The sequence below is a fragment of the Aptenodytes forsteri genome, unplaced genomic scaffold (assembly GCF_000699145.1).
Source record: "Aptenodytes forsteri isolate BGI_AS27 unplaced genomic scaffold, ASM69914v1 Scaffold183, whole genome shotgun sequence".
Lineage (NCBI taxonomy): Eukaryota > Metazoa > Chordata > Aves > Sphenisciformes > Spheniscidae > Aptenodytes > Aptenodytes forsteri.
In genome coordinates this window covers 1052540-1069064 of record NW_008795918.1, presented here as the reverse complement: position 1 = coordinate 1069064, position 16525 = coordinate 1052540, and the positions used below count along the sequence as shown (strand labels likewise).

General features: G+C 37.7%; 1 protein-coding gene across 2 annotated transcripts in view; it reads left to right on the top strand.

Moving 5' to 3' along the window:
* The window catches only part of BMPR2 (bone morphogenetic protein receptor type 2), a 106048-nt gene that overhangs the window by 51239 nt on the left and 38284 nt on the right, over positions 1-16525 (top strand). For both annotated transcript variants that reach the window (XM_009284646.2, XM_009284647.2), the window contains exons 2-3: positions 4849-5022; positions 6338-6517. In XM_009284646.2, the coding sequence (XP_009282921.1) occupies positions 4849-5022; positions 6338-6517 (354 nt within the window). The remainder of the gene's footprint in view (positions 1-4848; positions 5023-6337; positions 6518-16525) is intronic.

Below are 16525 nucleotides of genomic sequence, written 5' to 3'. Positions count from 1 at the left end.
GCTCATTTGATTCAGTAGATTTATAATCTTTGGGGGAATACATGCATCTTTGGCATTTTTTTCTGTTTGTTGTGCTTTAGACCTAATGATGAAAGAGTTATTATAGACTTACACATTTATAGAGAAACTGCAATCCAAATTAATTTTAAGGATTTTACTGCAGTTATGTTTGTGATGCTTAACTTGTGCAGGAGTAATGAGATGGATAGCTCGAAAGGGCCTGTAAAAGAGTTGAAACAACATGATTTCTTTTAGTAAGAGCAGGGCTCTGAAAGATGACTTCAGCCATGCAGCAGATGTCCTGTGAAGCCTGTGCTGCCACTTATTTTGGTGCTAGGTCTTGGTTTTGTTTGTATGCTGGGACATTTCATGTCTGGGCGAATATACTGTATAGCTTGATCTGTAAATGGCTTCTGCATTTTGCCGATTTGAGGATACGCTGCTGGTGCATCTTGGGTCTGTGAAATCTGTAAGGAAAGGAGCGCTGCACAATGAGCTGTTCATAGGTCCTTAATATCTGGTGAGCCCATCTGTCTGCAGGGGCTTTGCCCTTCATTTTTCTGACATAGGTAGCAAATGAACTGGATTTATCAAGTGGATCCGTTAAAGAGCCTCAGTCTTCATAAGATAAATAAGTTGTTTATTAAACAACAAGAGCGATTAAAATAAAGGTCTTAACATTAAGGTATTTCCTTGGGTTTGGATCTATTTGAACTGAAGACAAACAGGAGAATCCAGTAGTTCTATTATTTTGCCTGCCTTGGAGACAAAAAAAAGCAGGTAGCCTAGCTGAGGAATATCGTTTTTCTGTTTGGTTGCTGCACACTGAGTGCCTTGAGACCTGTGTCCTGCAAGAATCACAGAATAGTTGAGGTTAGAAGGGAGCCCTGGAGGTCATCTTGTCCAACTGCTCAAGCAGGGTCACCTAGGGCCGGTTGCCCAGGACCATGTCCAGATGGCTTTTGAATATCTCCAAGGATGGAGTTTTGGAAGAAGCAGCTATGGAATTGTTACTACCTATGCTGCTATAGAGAGCGTTAGTGGCTGCCCTTTCACATTGCAGGTGCAGAGCTCCCAAGGGACAGGTAGATGCGTTTCAGCTCTGAATGCACCATGTATAGCTGCTGGCTCCCATGATGACTGAAAACTGACATAAAAGGTCATCCATGAGGAACATGGAACACATGTAAATCCAAATGAACAACAATATTTTACCTTGAAGGGCAAGATTTCTGTTGAAATAGGTAAAGTTTAGAACAGGCATCCCAGCACTTCTATGTGTTTTTGTAGTAGTATCTCCATGTCTTTTGGGGAAGGTTTAAAGCATACTCATCTAGGCTGGAGGTTGCTTTCGAGGCCTGACTTAGAAGTATTGCAATACTAAATGTTTTTAGAGCTGACTAGTTTCCACTGCCTGGAAGAAGGAAACCTTACTGCCAAATTCCCAGAGCAGGAATGTGCCGAAATCATGCAAAGAAGTTGAAGCGGCTCATCTATTCTGTTGTTCTTCAAGATGGTTTCTGGACATCTGAATGCCCTACCCAATTTTCTTCGGCATTACAGCTTCAACAATGAACCTACAGAGGCCATAGAGAAAAATAAAGTAGCTTTTGTTATGTGTCCCCTGTTCTCCAGATGTTCAATGCCGTCAGGGAAGGGGCAGGGGTCAGCAGAGTATTGCTGTGGGTACTGCTCCCACAGGGGTTGTACTACTCTAAGTTATAATCGAAGCAGGAATGTGCAGTGATCAGCATGAAAACTCTAGTTGTTGGGTGAGTAACCTTTATTTTTTGTTGGAAAAGTTTCCCACTGAGATCATCTGACATTAAGTTGTGGCAAGTTAACTTGCATTTTTATTAGTTTGCTAGAAAACTGATAAAGATAGACACTCGGGTTGCTAGCAAGGGTGTTGTACTTTCTCATGCTTGTCCCCTCCTCCTCTCTGCAGGTATTCTTATAGGGCAATACATTTTTTTTAAATCAGAAAAGCCTTTGGTAGCAACTGTTACTTTCTGTAGTGTATGGTTGGACAGCATCTAGCATGATGGTTAACAACTTTTATTTTTTCAAGTACCTTCTGCATGTTCTTGCCTCTCAACCTTGATCCTAAGAGATTTATAGAAGGTGAAAAGACCAGAAAAGTAGGCAATTAAAGCTGTCTGTGTCTCTGGAGCACAGACATGATACATGTAACTATAGTTCTGAGTAGAAAGCAAAAACAAAAGGGTTTTTTTTTCTTCCATTAGTTCAGAGGTTAAAAGATTTATTTATTTATTTATTTTTAACCTATTGAGGTTAAAGTGGACTTTCCTGGAATTACTTTTTTTTTTTTAACCACAGGTTTTTGATAAGGAAACCAAATCTGTGTGGCTGTTTTATAAATTCTGTTATTTTAAATTTATTTTTCACAATAAAGGCAAATTATGAAAGGGCTTATCTTGCAGCAATTTGAGCATTCTGTAAACAACCAGCATCTCAGATGACCTTAGTCCTGCTCAGCTATCACATGCAACTGATTTTAAAACCTCTGTAGTGTCCGTAGGAGCAGATATGTCGTATTTCACAAGGCCGTACAATTCTGTCCCATTCTCTCTTAAAACTTACAGTTCCGTGGTAATTTTTTTTTCTCCGTTCAATCTTCAAAAAGTTAGTTAGCTCCAGTTCTCTTACGGCAGTGGAGTACTGTCCTTTCATACATTGTTTCTTGGCCAGTCCCATGTCATGGAGCAGAGAATGCAGGACAGATGCTTCACGCCTGGCATACTCAGCTGTTCCTGAGAATAAAACTACTACGTGCGACTGGCAAGTACTGCTTGAGGCAGCATATGCTAGCTGTTAATGTGTGACCTTTTTGTCCTCAGTAACTTGACTAACTCTACTCATTTAGAAAGAAAAAAAATTAGATACTAAATTTAGGCAACCAAGTTTCTGAATATCAAGCCACTGCTTAATAATAAAAGTATTTATCACTTCAAAACTCTAGTTCCAGATGTAAAGTGTTAATTGTACACTGACCAGTGTGCAGAGAGGTGGGTGAGTAGCATGGACTGCTGGCCAGGTTATTGGAGTATGTGGAGCTGCAAGTGATTGAATTACAGTGGCTTAAGAAGTTCCTGTCTCCTCAGCTGAGAGTTTTACTGCCACTGAGCTGACATGCAGCTCAACTGATTGTACGCGCCCTACCAGACCACTAAAAAAATGAGCTAAGTTGTGCTATTTTAATTACTGCTGCCACAGAATATACTGGGAGTCACTGAGAGACTGCTTTTCTGGATGGTGCAGCTATTTATGGTTGTCTCAGCATAAGAGAATTTTGAATTTTGACTCCTTAATGAATGGTAACAGCCTTAGAAGTGCGACGTGTATCTGAGTCTCTTGGTTTGTCTTTCTATTACCCAATCATCTGTGCTGGTGACACAATGGAAGAGTGTTTTTGCAGTAAGTCTGCCTTGCTGAAACATGGCTCTTTGGGGCCAGTGCTGCAGAATGATCAAATAAATAAATTCTCAGTGAGGAGATATTTTTATACATATACAGTACCTTTAATAATTTACAATTATGTATGCTATAATTTTATTTTAAGATCAAAATGTGTTTTCCCAAAAGACCAATCTACTCCACCTTGCATCTTTTCACTACCAATGCTTTCATGGGAGTTAAAGAACCGGATGAAGTCTAGTTGTTGAGATACGTAGTACAAATTCTTACTGCGATTGGATGTTTGCTGAGCTGTACTACTGAATAATACTTAAGTGCCTTGTAATTACACACCTAGCTTTCCTTGCGTTTTATAAAATGACTCAAGGGAAGAATGAAAATATTCTAAATATCATATTCACTATAAATGTAGGATTTATTTATCTTGGACTTGATTCCTTTCTGAAGAATTTATTGTTTGAATATGTTTACTCTTCCTAAAGAAAAGATGACAGAGGCATATCAGCATGGTTGAGTCCTTTCATTGAGGTGATATAAACAGAAAAGCAGTAATCATATGGGTAAAACATGTGAGTTCTTAAGATATTAAATTTTTGAAGTTTGTTGATTAAATATTCTTGCAAAAATCAGTATGCTTTTTGTGGGTGGTTTTTGGTTTTGTTTTAATAAAAACCTCAAAGATTTTTCAAGTGATCATGGGTATTTATTTTTGTGCTCTCTTTGTATGTTTGGACATTCCACAGGGAGACTTTGCACGTGGCGTTGCTCCTGTTTACAGGCAGTGTTTCCCAGAACTGCTGGTCAATAGTATGGGTTTTACTCTGCCATTAGTATTTCTGTTGGTGGTCGTTAATGAAGTTGTGTGAAAGAGCCGAAACTGATAGGTTGCTGAGCAAAAAGAAGTAAATGTCAGCACAACGGCTGGATAACGTGTAGAAAAAAGAGGTCAATAGAAAGAGAGTGGAAAACCCCCTTAGAATTAGGTAGGCACTGTGTTGGGTGGCAGTCTGAAAAAGATGATCTTGGTTTAGGATCTGGAAACAATTAAGTAACGTATGCGGTTGCTGAAGAAACCAGCTAACAGTTGCGTAACTTATGCTTGAGGACAAATGATGCAGATGATGGAGGCTGTGCAATGAAATTTTTGTTCTGCACCTGTGAACTTCAAACATTTGCACATTCATTTTGAAACATCTGCTGAGGTTTTTTTTGTCCTCTTTATGAAAGTAACTTCGGGATAGACCTCATTTTTATTTCTGATTGTTGGAGTACAGTTTAAAGAACGGATATGTATAATTTAGGATGGTTTTGAATGTAGGTTTCTGGAAGACCTTAATCATCCTTTTACTAAAGTTATTATCTTATGCATAAAATCACTGAAAAAAAATGTTTTCCTTTCTTTGTCTAAAGCTGCGCAGAGTGAGGAGTGGCTGTGTGCATTTAAGGACCCATATCAGCAGGACCATGGAATCAGTGAGAGCCGAATCTCCCAGGAGAATGGCACAATTTTGTGCATGAAAGGTAGTACCTGCTATGGACTTTGGGAAAAAACACGAGAAGGAGACATACATCTTGTAAAACAAGGTATGTAACATTTCAGTGTAAGTGCAGTAGTTTTGCTACTCTTCTCCCTTTTTTTGTGATCTAGCCAGCTGATATGAAGATGCACAGCTGCAAAGCTAGACATTTTGTTTGTGCATTGTACACATGCATAATTTTAAACTTCCCATTTAGCAATTTTAAATACGAACAGAAAGTTTGTTTGAAATAAATGACTTCTAAAAGAGACCAAAGAGATCAATGCACAGTTGAAAAAACACCACTCAAATTGCTTGTTACTTAGGATATCCAGAGGAAGATGGCTTTCTTGAATATATCTCAGTATATGTATTGATGTAATGATAAATTTAAAAAAAGTGTCTCATTAAACAAAAATGTATATTCATATTGATTGGATGCTTGTTTACAAAGGAAATCACAGCTATAGCACAAAACTGTCACATGTCAGTAACTTGTCAATTCGCTGCTATTCTGCGGGGAGAGTGATGGTAGGGAGGGGTGAAGGGTCTTGCAGTTGCTGGAGACGTGTTTTGATTACCATTCTCAGGGACTCTGCTCTTGGTTACTTGGATACAAGTTAATGTAGTATAAGGCTGAATGAAAACTGGTATTTACAAATATCCTGTGCAGTTGTACTCAGTGTTGTTGTTTCATGTTTGATCCGGTAATCTGCTGAAAGCAGTCTGGCTGCTCACCTCTGCCCCCATGCTGCCTCTTTCCCTTCCAGACATTTGCGCACAAACTACATTTAACTGCCGTTGACCATACTTGGGAGGGAAGAGTTGCTGCAGGGAGAAAGGGCCTGCATTAACCAAGAAATAAGTTGTGATCCTGTAGAAGAGTCCAGTGATGTTGACAGTGAGGAAGGACAGAATTTTTAGAAATTATGCAAGAAGCACCAAACTATAGATGCAGTCTTGTGGCCTAGCTCTAAGGAGGGGACTAGATCACAATTTCACCTAGACTGTGGGCCAGAGGGGGTGGTAATATTGTCTGTGGTATCAGAGAAATGGGGAATGGCATACTTCTGCTTAGAAGGCTCAAGAAGTCAAGTTTTGTCATATTGAGGTTGACAGCTGGACACCTCTGATGTTGGCCTTAATCGCTGCCCATATTTCTTCTCCTTGGCTGTGGTAAATTCTGAAAGAAATTCTTCAGCTTTTGGTTTAAAAGGTGGTAGTGAAGTCAGACAAGCAAATGAAGATAACTGTTTTCACCCCACTCTGTAACATACATTAGGTAATGTATGGATTTCTACAGGTGTATTTAGTTGTCCATGTAATAGAATTAATTTTATGCCTCCTTTAAAAAGAATTCTTTAATTTGCCTCTTTTTACAGGTTGCTGGTCTCATATAGGAGACCCACAAGAGTGTCACTTTGAGGAGTGTATAGTTACAACTACCCCTTCCTTGATTCAGAATGGAACATACCGCTTCTGCTGCTGTAGTACGGACTTGTGTAACGTCAACTTCACAGAAAATTTTCCACCTCCTGACCCTACTGATACAACACCTTACAGTAAGTCAGACGTTTCCATCTCTGTCATTTCATGGTTTAAATAATTTAGAGAAAGATCCTTCCTTCATGGTACTGTTAAATGCGAAACCTGTGACTTTTCTATTTATATGCAACAGAAATGGCAAACAGAACAGAGCTTTTCCCTATGAAGTTTGTCACATTTATATATTCCACAGTGCTCTGCAAAGAATGAGTTAAACGCTTACAAGAGAATTGTTTGTATAGGCAATTGCTGAATGCAGATTACATTTTCCAAAATGGTCTCTAATCTTGGGTGCTTTGGTATTTGGATGCCCAACTTCAGAAGCCTGTGGGGATATTCAGAAGGATTCAGACTTCTGTTAAAAACAGGCCAGTAAGTTCATTAACATTATGGTACCTTTGAAAAGTCTGGCCTGTCTATTCAGTCATGGTTCAGAGATAGCTTTGAGCAGTAGAACCGGTCTTATATCAGGCTGTTAAGATTCTCTCCAACAGTCTTACAGTGCTTTGAAATCTGACTTCTTTCTTTTGCATATCTCTGGTAGAGATTAACTTTGGCATAACGTTCAAAGAGTACTAGTTTGAGCAATGTAGTTTTCTTCCAGATTAGATTATCTGTTATTTATTATAAAATCAACATAGCATATGGATCCAAATCAAGGGATCAGACCCCTTAACATCCCATTACAAAAGCAAGATCATGACTAGCAGGCACACTGTTATGCTGTGTTCCAAGAATTAAGAACCTGTAAAGAAGCTGAGTTAGTGGCCTAATCTAAACATTTGGATAGCCTTTTCTAAACAAGAATTGTGAAAGAGAAATTAAATAGCGGCAGGTATGTAAGTGTTTCTGTATGTCAGGAGTTCTTTATCAATTAAAAGTGTTTTGTGAAATGAAGATGTCTTTATTTGGATAGTATTTACAGCTATAGAATGCAAAAAGAATAGTTTGTGTTTAGGAATGATTTTTGAATTAACTTAAACTCTAAGATAGTGAAGGTACTGATGCTTTCAAAAGTAGCTGTAGGATGGAGTCTTTGTAAGCAATTTTGGTCAAAATGAGGGCTTGGCATGCTAAAAAAAAAGCAACCTTTTACTGGGAAAGTGTGTACGGTATAAATGGGTAGAGAGTTGATAAGACATGGTGCCTTTTAGCTGGTAATACTATTTGTAGAATCAGTAAACAATCACCATTTGGAATCAGTGTCTGAGCTCAGCACTGTGCAATGCAGAACGTACTCTACTTGATTCTGGTAATAGTCATCTTATTGGGCTCCCCAGATGTGGCTGGAGTTAGTGCTGTGCAGGGGATTTAGACAGGAGGGAAAAAAGGTGTAAAGATTATTCCTTGTCCCTTTCTATCCCCCTAAAATAGGAAGACAAGGTTCCTACAAAATGACTTGTGCTCGTGCTTCTCCAAGGGTAGAAATTACAAGCTGAATTAATTGAGTTATTGGGTGATAAGATCTTCAAATAATTTTTAAGTGGAATTTTTAATACTGAAAGATCTAGCTTGACTTGCAAAGTGAGGGGGGGGGGAATTAAATTTGTAACACAGTCCTTAATTCACCCAGCTGTAATTGAGTGCTGCAGCATACATTTCTACTGACTCAAACTATTTTGTATTATTGTGTCACCTTCCATTTTCTTAATACGCAAATTTGGCTTTAGGCATAAGCAAAGTAGGTTGCTGCCTAGCACAGTTGTCTGTCTGCTTTGTCTAGGTTAAGAGATGGAGATTGGCCATTCCAGCAGCAAGGATGGCCTCATTTGCCACTCTGGTGTTTTATTTGTAAAGCTCTACTACTGCTGCATCCGACAGACGTGGGGCTGCTCCTGGCAGTGTAAATCCCATACACCTGCAGCACTGTGGAGGTAGAGGATGTTCTAGGAAGCTGGAAGGGTGAAAAAAGAGGGAGGCTGTGGCACACAGACCCCTGCAACATTACTGACCCCCGTTCCAGGCACTGGGGTCTCCGCGGTCCCTTTCCCAGCCCTCTTGACTCCTTCTGGAACCCATTTTGGCACTGTAAGATTTAGTTTTGCCACCTCAACATTGAGGACAGAATTCTTGCTTTGGCAAAGTTCAATTTTTATGGAATTGTTGGGAAGCTTTGAATTACCCACTAGGTTCCTTACTTGGGCACTCTTCCATCCTTTCTATTAAAGTTGTCAGAATGCTTTAAGGACATTAGTAAGCTTAGCTGCACAGGCTGTGGCAAGCTATATTATCATATTTTAGATTATTAAATTGAACAGGTCACAATCATATGGGAAATCTTCTGCAGAAGGTTATTTCAGTATAGCCCGTGAACTGTAAGAGCACTATTTCATCTGTATTTTTGATAAGGCATTAAAAATGTTTTACATTGAATAGTTCTTGAATGACAGAAAGTAAGGTATGTGGCCTCCTAGAACTGTATTTATGATCCTGTAAATTTCAAAGCAGGTGTGACTAGTGTATAGTTAATTATGCAAAGCCTGATGAATTTAGCCAACGGTTAACTAAGTATTTGTAAATGTTTTTCTGCTGATTTTCAGTAAAATCACCCAGAATAAAAAGTTCCTGGAATAACAAGTGGAAATTCAGCCATAGTTTAAAAACTAACAGAACTTGAAAACACTGCTGATGAACCTAGTCAATTTAAAGCTTCATTATTAAGGAAAATTGTAGGTGTTCTTTTAAAAACGTTTCCTTGCAGCTATATGAAGGATCTGTGGAAACAGCAGAATACTGTTGGGCTCTTGAGCTAAATCCATCCAGAAAAATAATGGAGGAATAAAAAGATTACTTTATACGATCTTTTGGTGCAATTTTTTGTAGGACAATTAACAGTGGTGTATTGAAGGATGTAGCTAGACTATAAATGATTCAAGAGGACTAAAAGTAAGTTAATTAAGGTCTTAATACATGTTATATCTAACAAATTATTGTCATAAAATATAGCAATTCTTCTCTTAAATATTACACTTAATTTTTATGTCGTTGTCTTTTAGGATGTCAAAACATGTTTATCTTGCAACTCTATCTGTGTAGAACGGAATATTTTCCTTTTTTTTTTTTTAGTTCATATTTGGTCAGGGCATAAATATAAGAAATCCATCCTATCTTCTAACAAAACTTTTATAAAAATGAAAAATAAGATTAAGGACAAGCAGGTTCTTGAAGCCTTAATTTTAATCGTTACTGCTTCTTAATGTGCAGCTGGTAATTTAAAACACTCATACATCTGAGAAGTCATAATATTCTTCTCTTGTATCTTAAAGATAATCCAGGCACATTTGAGTAGTTGTTGGTTGCTAGTCCCTCCAGCTAGAGTTTTGCAAATGCTGTAGGATGGGGTGTATTCTAGAGCCCAGAGTCTGGAGGTATTAAAAAGCAAAGATTCAGATAGCTGTTTCCTGATGCCAGGAGAAGTAGAGGTTGGAGAATGGTGTTTACTTCACATCTGAAGATTTGCCTGTGGAGTTTGGAGCTACTGAAATGCAGAAGTTCAAAAACAATCTCTCATCCTCAACCTAAGCTTGCACTTTTGGGGAAAAAATATACTTTCCTATGCTTTGCTAAATCACTCATGGATAGATTAATTATTCTTCCATCTTCTGTTTTCACAAAAAATTGATAAAAAAAAGATCCATCTTAACTTCTGCCAGGATGTGTATATACCCCTTAACACAACCTAAAAAGGGCCAACTATGGCTTCCTGGGTAAATGTTTTGAGATGTGTGTTTACTCTATTGGCTTTGTCAAATATTTATTTTGAGACTTGTTAAATATCTGCCTCTTATGTCTACAAAATGCTTCCTAAATTCTGAGACTGTTTTGAAGACAAATTCATTAGTTCTACGATCATTCATAATGGCCATTCAAATGGAATTTAAGTAGCTAAAGAGGTAAACGATCTCCCTCATTGGTCATAGATATATTGCTGTAATGAAACATTCACGTTAAAATAACATCAAGATGAAAGCAAGAAAGCCATTTTTAATTATTTTTTTTTTTCCTCAAGGCTGCATTCCTGGCACTGCAAATAAATTAATCTTACAGCAACTAAGTGTTAAGAATATATTTTTGTATGACAGGTGGTGTATTTGCATGATATATCGAAAAAATCCCTGGCAGCAACAGTTGAGCATTACTGGTACATATTATTGTTGAAATGATGTAGGGTTTTCTCCTCATAGCAACAAATGGTGGCTGCAATTTTTAGAGGATTTAGAAACTTATATTAAGTAAGAGCACTGAGATTTGAATATAAAGAAACTGCCTCACACAGTGAAGGAAGTTGGTATTTCTTCATTCTAAAACACTGATAGACAGGTTTATCTTTCCAGTGTATCATCCTTGCCTTTCTTTGCTAGCCTTCTTGCTACGTATATAAAATACGTATATAAAAGTCTGTCTTTAAGTGATCACAGAATTCTGTGGAAACTTTGAGGAAAGCTACCATTAAAAAAAAAAAGTAGTTATTAATGTATGTGGCTGGGTCAGGATAATTAAGGTAGTAATAGTTTTCATTTAACTATTGCTTTTGAGAGGCAGCAGTTAGACTCATGTTGCTGCGGGCACATGGCCCAATCTAACTCCCACTGAAGTTGAATTAGGTCATGTCAGGCTAATTTTGGAAAGTTGTAACCCTGCTCACTCTCAGTTGTTATCTTGAACTTTTTTTTCCAGAGAGCAGCATCCAATATTAATTTATAATTGAAATGCATTTACTTCAGCTGGGTTCTGCTTGCAGTACCTGATCAGCTAAGTTTGTCACTAGTGTTTGAGCTGGTCTTTCATTTCTGATCCGCCTAATCTAAGAAAACGCTCTGTAAATAAGCATTTTCCCTTACTTGCACTATTTTTTTTTCCAGGTGATTTGGATGTATAGCAAAGGGGAAAAAAAAAAAAACCTTTGCAAGGTAGCAGATCTTCTGTCTCAAAAGATGGAGGCGGGACTGATCCACACGAGGATTAAAACTTTTACCCTTGAAATGATAGGGAGTCAAGTCAGGCACATCTTCCCTTCAGTGAAGAGATAAGGCATTATATGTTGTTAATGTACCTTCACTATATTATAAGGCAGGGGAGGAAATATTAAGACAGTAATTAAGGGCCTTAATATCTCTTAAAAAAAAAAAAGTTTACTTTGAGACAGCTAAGTGTTTGGTACAAGAGGACACTACTGTGCCTCCCAGGAAGTTATTTTAGGGCACTGTAGAAAATGAAGATGCTGAACTGCTGAAGGAGATACAGATGAATGTGCATGGAGATGTCTAAATATGTGTCTCTGTTAAAAGAGATAATATGTGGAGCAGCTAATAGAGGGGAACAAATGAAAAGTGGGTTTTTCTTGGGAATAATTCTTTAAGATACTGACATAATGATGAAATATTTTGGATTTTTGGCCAGCTATTGGCAAATGTGTATTTTCTTAGAACCTTCAGTTGCCTTTCTGTCTGAAATTTAATGTATCTTTAAAAGAAATTCTTGTATTTAATTTTTGCTGTTTATTTGGTTACAGGAAATGAATTAACTGCGGAAGGGTTTGTGACACAGGGTGCACATTGCTACAATACTTAGTGATGACATTTTGGAAACGTGTGCTAATTAAGGCTATTTCTTGTGTTGCTGCAGCTGAGGGAAAGGTGATAGTATTGTGGATTAATGTAGGGGAGAAAAAGTAGAAGTGAAAGTTGTTGCAGGGAGCAAACAAAGTATTAAAGCAATTAGTGTAGAAGCTTATCTAGAAATTAAAGTGAAAGCCTTAGTTTCTGTAGAATCAGTGGAAGGTTTTGCAAGTCACCCAAGATAACTGGTAATGCTTGTTGAGTAACTTCAGTTCAGTGATTCTCATTAGAAATGGATATATCAAAAGCAGAATCTCTTGAAGATTGTTGGTAGCAGCACTTAATGTTTTAAGTCTAAGACATCATAGTCTCCTGAGATTAAACTTGCATCTTTACTGAATTTAAAAGTAAAGCTTTGATGTACAATGCAAGTCCGAATATGAAATGTTAGCTGTGAAGGCGAAGCCTACTTAGACAGAGAAACTGTACAGGTAAATTTTTTCTCTTACAGAAACATTCAATCAGGAAGACTGAATTGGAGTGTTGTACTTGCACTGAGATTGAAATGTTTTGGAAATGTTTTAAAATTTCTGTTGTGCACCAAACCACAAAATGCTAAAAACTGTGTTAAATAAAATAAGAACAAACATGTTTATCTGAAAAAGGATAAACATTTCAAATATTATTTTTACCAAAAAAAACCTTGGGTTTTTTTATGAGTACATTCCCTATTGCTTTGTCAAACTGCTGTTTGGAGCATGCTTGATAGGAGAACTGTACAAGGTAACTGCAGAACTGTGCCAGCAGGAATTAGTACTGTGTTACTGTGTTATGACCCGGAGGTCCGAGAACAAGGACCTTTGCAAAGTTCTTTTAAAAATCTGTTGGAATCTAAAAAAAGAGCTTTTTGGGTGAAAGGTGGGTTTTTACCTTTATCTTGACATTGCAATAGTGTGTTTGTGAAGTGCTAGAGCTATAACTGTGCTTTGTTTCAGAGGGCTTAAAATATTTTACTTCAGAGTCCTTAGAGATCTCAGTTCTTCAGATTGAGATCTCAAATCTGGTCCTATATCATGGTTTTGTCCAATACATTTTACCCCCTTGATTTTGGAACTGATACAATTTAGAAAGAAAGCTTTAGGTTCTTGGCATTTGACATACACTTAGAATAGCCCTGTTAGCCCAGCTGCTTTGTAGTCTTACCCGAGTTGCATCCATAGCTCAGCACAATGGAACTTGGCCTCCTCAGAGGAGACTGGAAGTCCAGACAGATGATTAAAAGATGTTGGCTCTTCAGAGTTGGTCATTAATCACTGTTCCATTTTGAGCCTTTTTCTGTAAAATTTTTTTCTTTATCTGGAAAAAACTGTGATCCTGAAAATCCAGTACATTACATTACTTAACGTTGATTTCTGGCTCCTTTCGTTATGATATAGCATACAGCGCATCTTCAGAGAGGACACTATCTGAAGGTAAAACACTAATGATATTCCAGTCTAGCACAATCTTAGGAGCTGTAGGTAAATAAAGCGTTTGGTTTTTAACAATGTGATAAGTTGTTTCTAAGAACACTTGAATTACTTTTAGGCAAAGCATTTAAAACAGCTGGAATTATGTCAGTTAGATGTCAGGTGGCTCCTGCAGAGGCTGGTGCAGAGCAGGCTGTGGGCAGAGATAGCTGCATTCCCCCCAAGCCAGGGAGCAAAAGCTGTGGGGCAGCACCATGCTGGCCTGGCTGCTGGGTCGGGTCTGGCTTGCAGGCACTGCAGTCAAAGCCTGAACTCAGGACTGTCTGTGCTTATCTTTCTATATATGCACTAAATGATTGTTCTTTATGTGATTTGATTTCGTTTTATTGCTTTCACAACTGTGCTGTTGGAGTATCTTCTATTGGGAGTATAAAAAAGGTTAGGAGCTGTACTTGATATAAGCTATAGTTTGTCTCCTTCCCTCCACCGTATCAGACATCTCTGTGTGTGGATGGATACTGGGGATCGGGGTTTTAAATCTGTTTTCTTTACAGAGAAAGTCTTATGTCCTTTTTATTAATAAAGTGAATGGCAAATTCAGGTAAGCGCCTCAGGTGTTTGAATTGTGAACCTGTGACTAACTTTGTAATTCTGAATGTGAAGTTTCATAACTGGGCATCTAGTTCCTGACACGTGTTGTCCTGAGTATAGATGTCTCCGTTATGTCTGAAGAACTGATCTGTCGGGACTGTTTGAAGTTGCAGAGATCTGAGGTGATCTTTTGGCTTTCTGGCAAGCAGAAACCATGTGCTTGAAAAACAAAGAGTTCATAGAGCATCCAGGGGAACCAGCACAGACAGGAAGGCATTGTGTCAGTGTGCTCCTGGTCATGTTACTCCTGATTATACACCAGCTGCAGGTTTCTTCAAAGCTGTCACTTTCAAGACCAAATAACTCCTATTGTTGCTGTCCAAACAGGAGATAATGACAGTATATTCACTAAAATCTTGATGAAGATTCCCATGAATGTAATTGCACTATCGAAAGGCCTTCAAGCAAACAGAGATTCAAGTTGATACCAAAAGTCTATTTTGTGTTGGTTATATAACCAAGAAAGCTTGCTGTTGTTAATAGGGCAGATTAGGGCGAGGGGAGTTCCTGAGTATGTTATAAGGAGACTTATATGAAATACAAAGAGTAGAGTTCCTCAATCCATAACTACTTCTGTATACCCGTACTGAGTCTTTCTTTGTGTCTTATCATTTTAGCTTGAAGTTTTTGTGGTGTTACTCTTCTCAGTCACATTGCAGTTTTGTTCTCTTTCCATGACAGGTTTGGGAATGTTCCTTCCTTGTGTATTGAAATAGCTGTTGTTGATGTATACCATTCATTATTATTATTTTCGCTGGTTTGTATTTCATAAATAAAATGAACAGTGCTGTGTTGCTATGGACACTAATACTGAAGCATTGGAGTTGGGAGAGTGTTGTGTCTATTTTTGTGTGTGACAGACACTTTCCCTTGTTGCAGTTCTCGTTAGGACTGAATTTGTGAAAGGAAATCTGACACTTAATGCCAGCTCTTAGAAATCTGCAGAATATATGTATTTTTTTTTTTTTAGCTTCTATGCTTTTGATATCAGAATAGGTATGGATCTTTCTAAATACTGAATGTCATCAGATTTACGTAGACAGTCGATACAGTTCTTTCTCAGAAGTCTGTTTTGATTATCAATGTTTTATTTTGGGATACTGAGATATTTATTCTGTAACACATTTGATAATTTGAAAGAAATCAATATATTCATTAGTCTTAAAAATCTAACTTATACAAGTTTTACCTTATTTCAGTTAATTTGTATAGTATGCTTCCATACAAAATTGATTCATGGAGGAACATTTGCTATACAGATGTCTAAAGGCGAGAAGTTAGAAATTCAATCTCTAAGGGCAAGGAAAGATATTGAAAGAGGGAAATGTGAAGACTTTCTATTGCTTTAGCTTTTTTTCTTGTGCCTTAGCTTTTTTTTCTTGTTTTAGAGTAGAAAGAGAGATTTGACGTTTTCAGAGAGGTCTGAGAAAGGACTTCTTTTTCTAAGGTATCTGATACCAGGCTGCATTGAGACTGAATAGGAGTTTGTGATCAGTTCTTTTAAATTCCTTTGAAAGTTCCAGTGAGGTGGATTCAGTGTTTCAGCACTACAGTTTTATGCATTTGTTTTAAAGTTTGAGCCTACAAAATATTGCATATATGTTTCTTGGCATTAGGCCAATTATTTCCTAAAAGTTTCTGAAGTATCTGTGGATGATGTTAGACAGCTTTCTACTTTGGCCTGGATTTTTGCCTTCTTTTCCACCGGCGGCATGAGGCTCATTTAGAAACTGCTTGCAGGCCTGTAAATATTTTCTTAGACTAGCAAAAAATTCCTTGTTCCAGACATTCATATTGACTTCAAAACTATATATACTTTGAGCCAAGGGTAAGGTATCCTTGCATCCTATATAAAAGCAGTTCTCACTTTTGTTACACTTTGACAGGAAATGTGAGTGTTGGAGCTGTAGCAGTGAAAGTGATTTTTTTTTTTTTTCCTGTGCCAAATCAAAATATTTCTATTTATCTTTGAGTGATGGTTCCGAGCCCTGCCTATCGATCTGTTCACAAACTGGATGCATGAATCTGAAGGAATACATGACTGATATGTGCTCTGGACAGCTGGACCATCTATATGGAGCCGCTAAGATCATTGTTGCTTGGTTGTAGTTCTGTTTCTCCCATTAAAGCATTAACTCACTCTAAAAGTAGTGATGTGGGACGCAGAAATAGAACTTTAAACCCCAATGAATTCGTACAAATGTTATAAAACACAAGTACAGTTTTTATATGTATGTCCCTTTTACATGGGAGGTTTTACTGTTTAAAAAAACAAAACCAAAACAACACACAAAAAAACCCCAAAAAAGAAACAAAACCCAAAGCTGCCCCCCCCCCCCCCCCAACC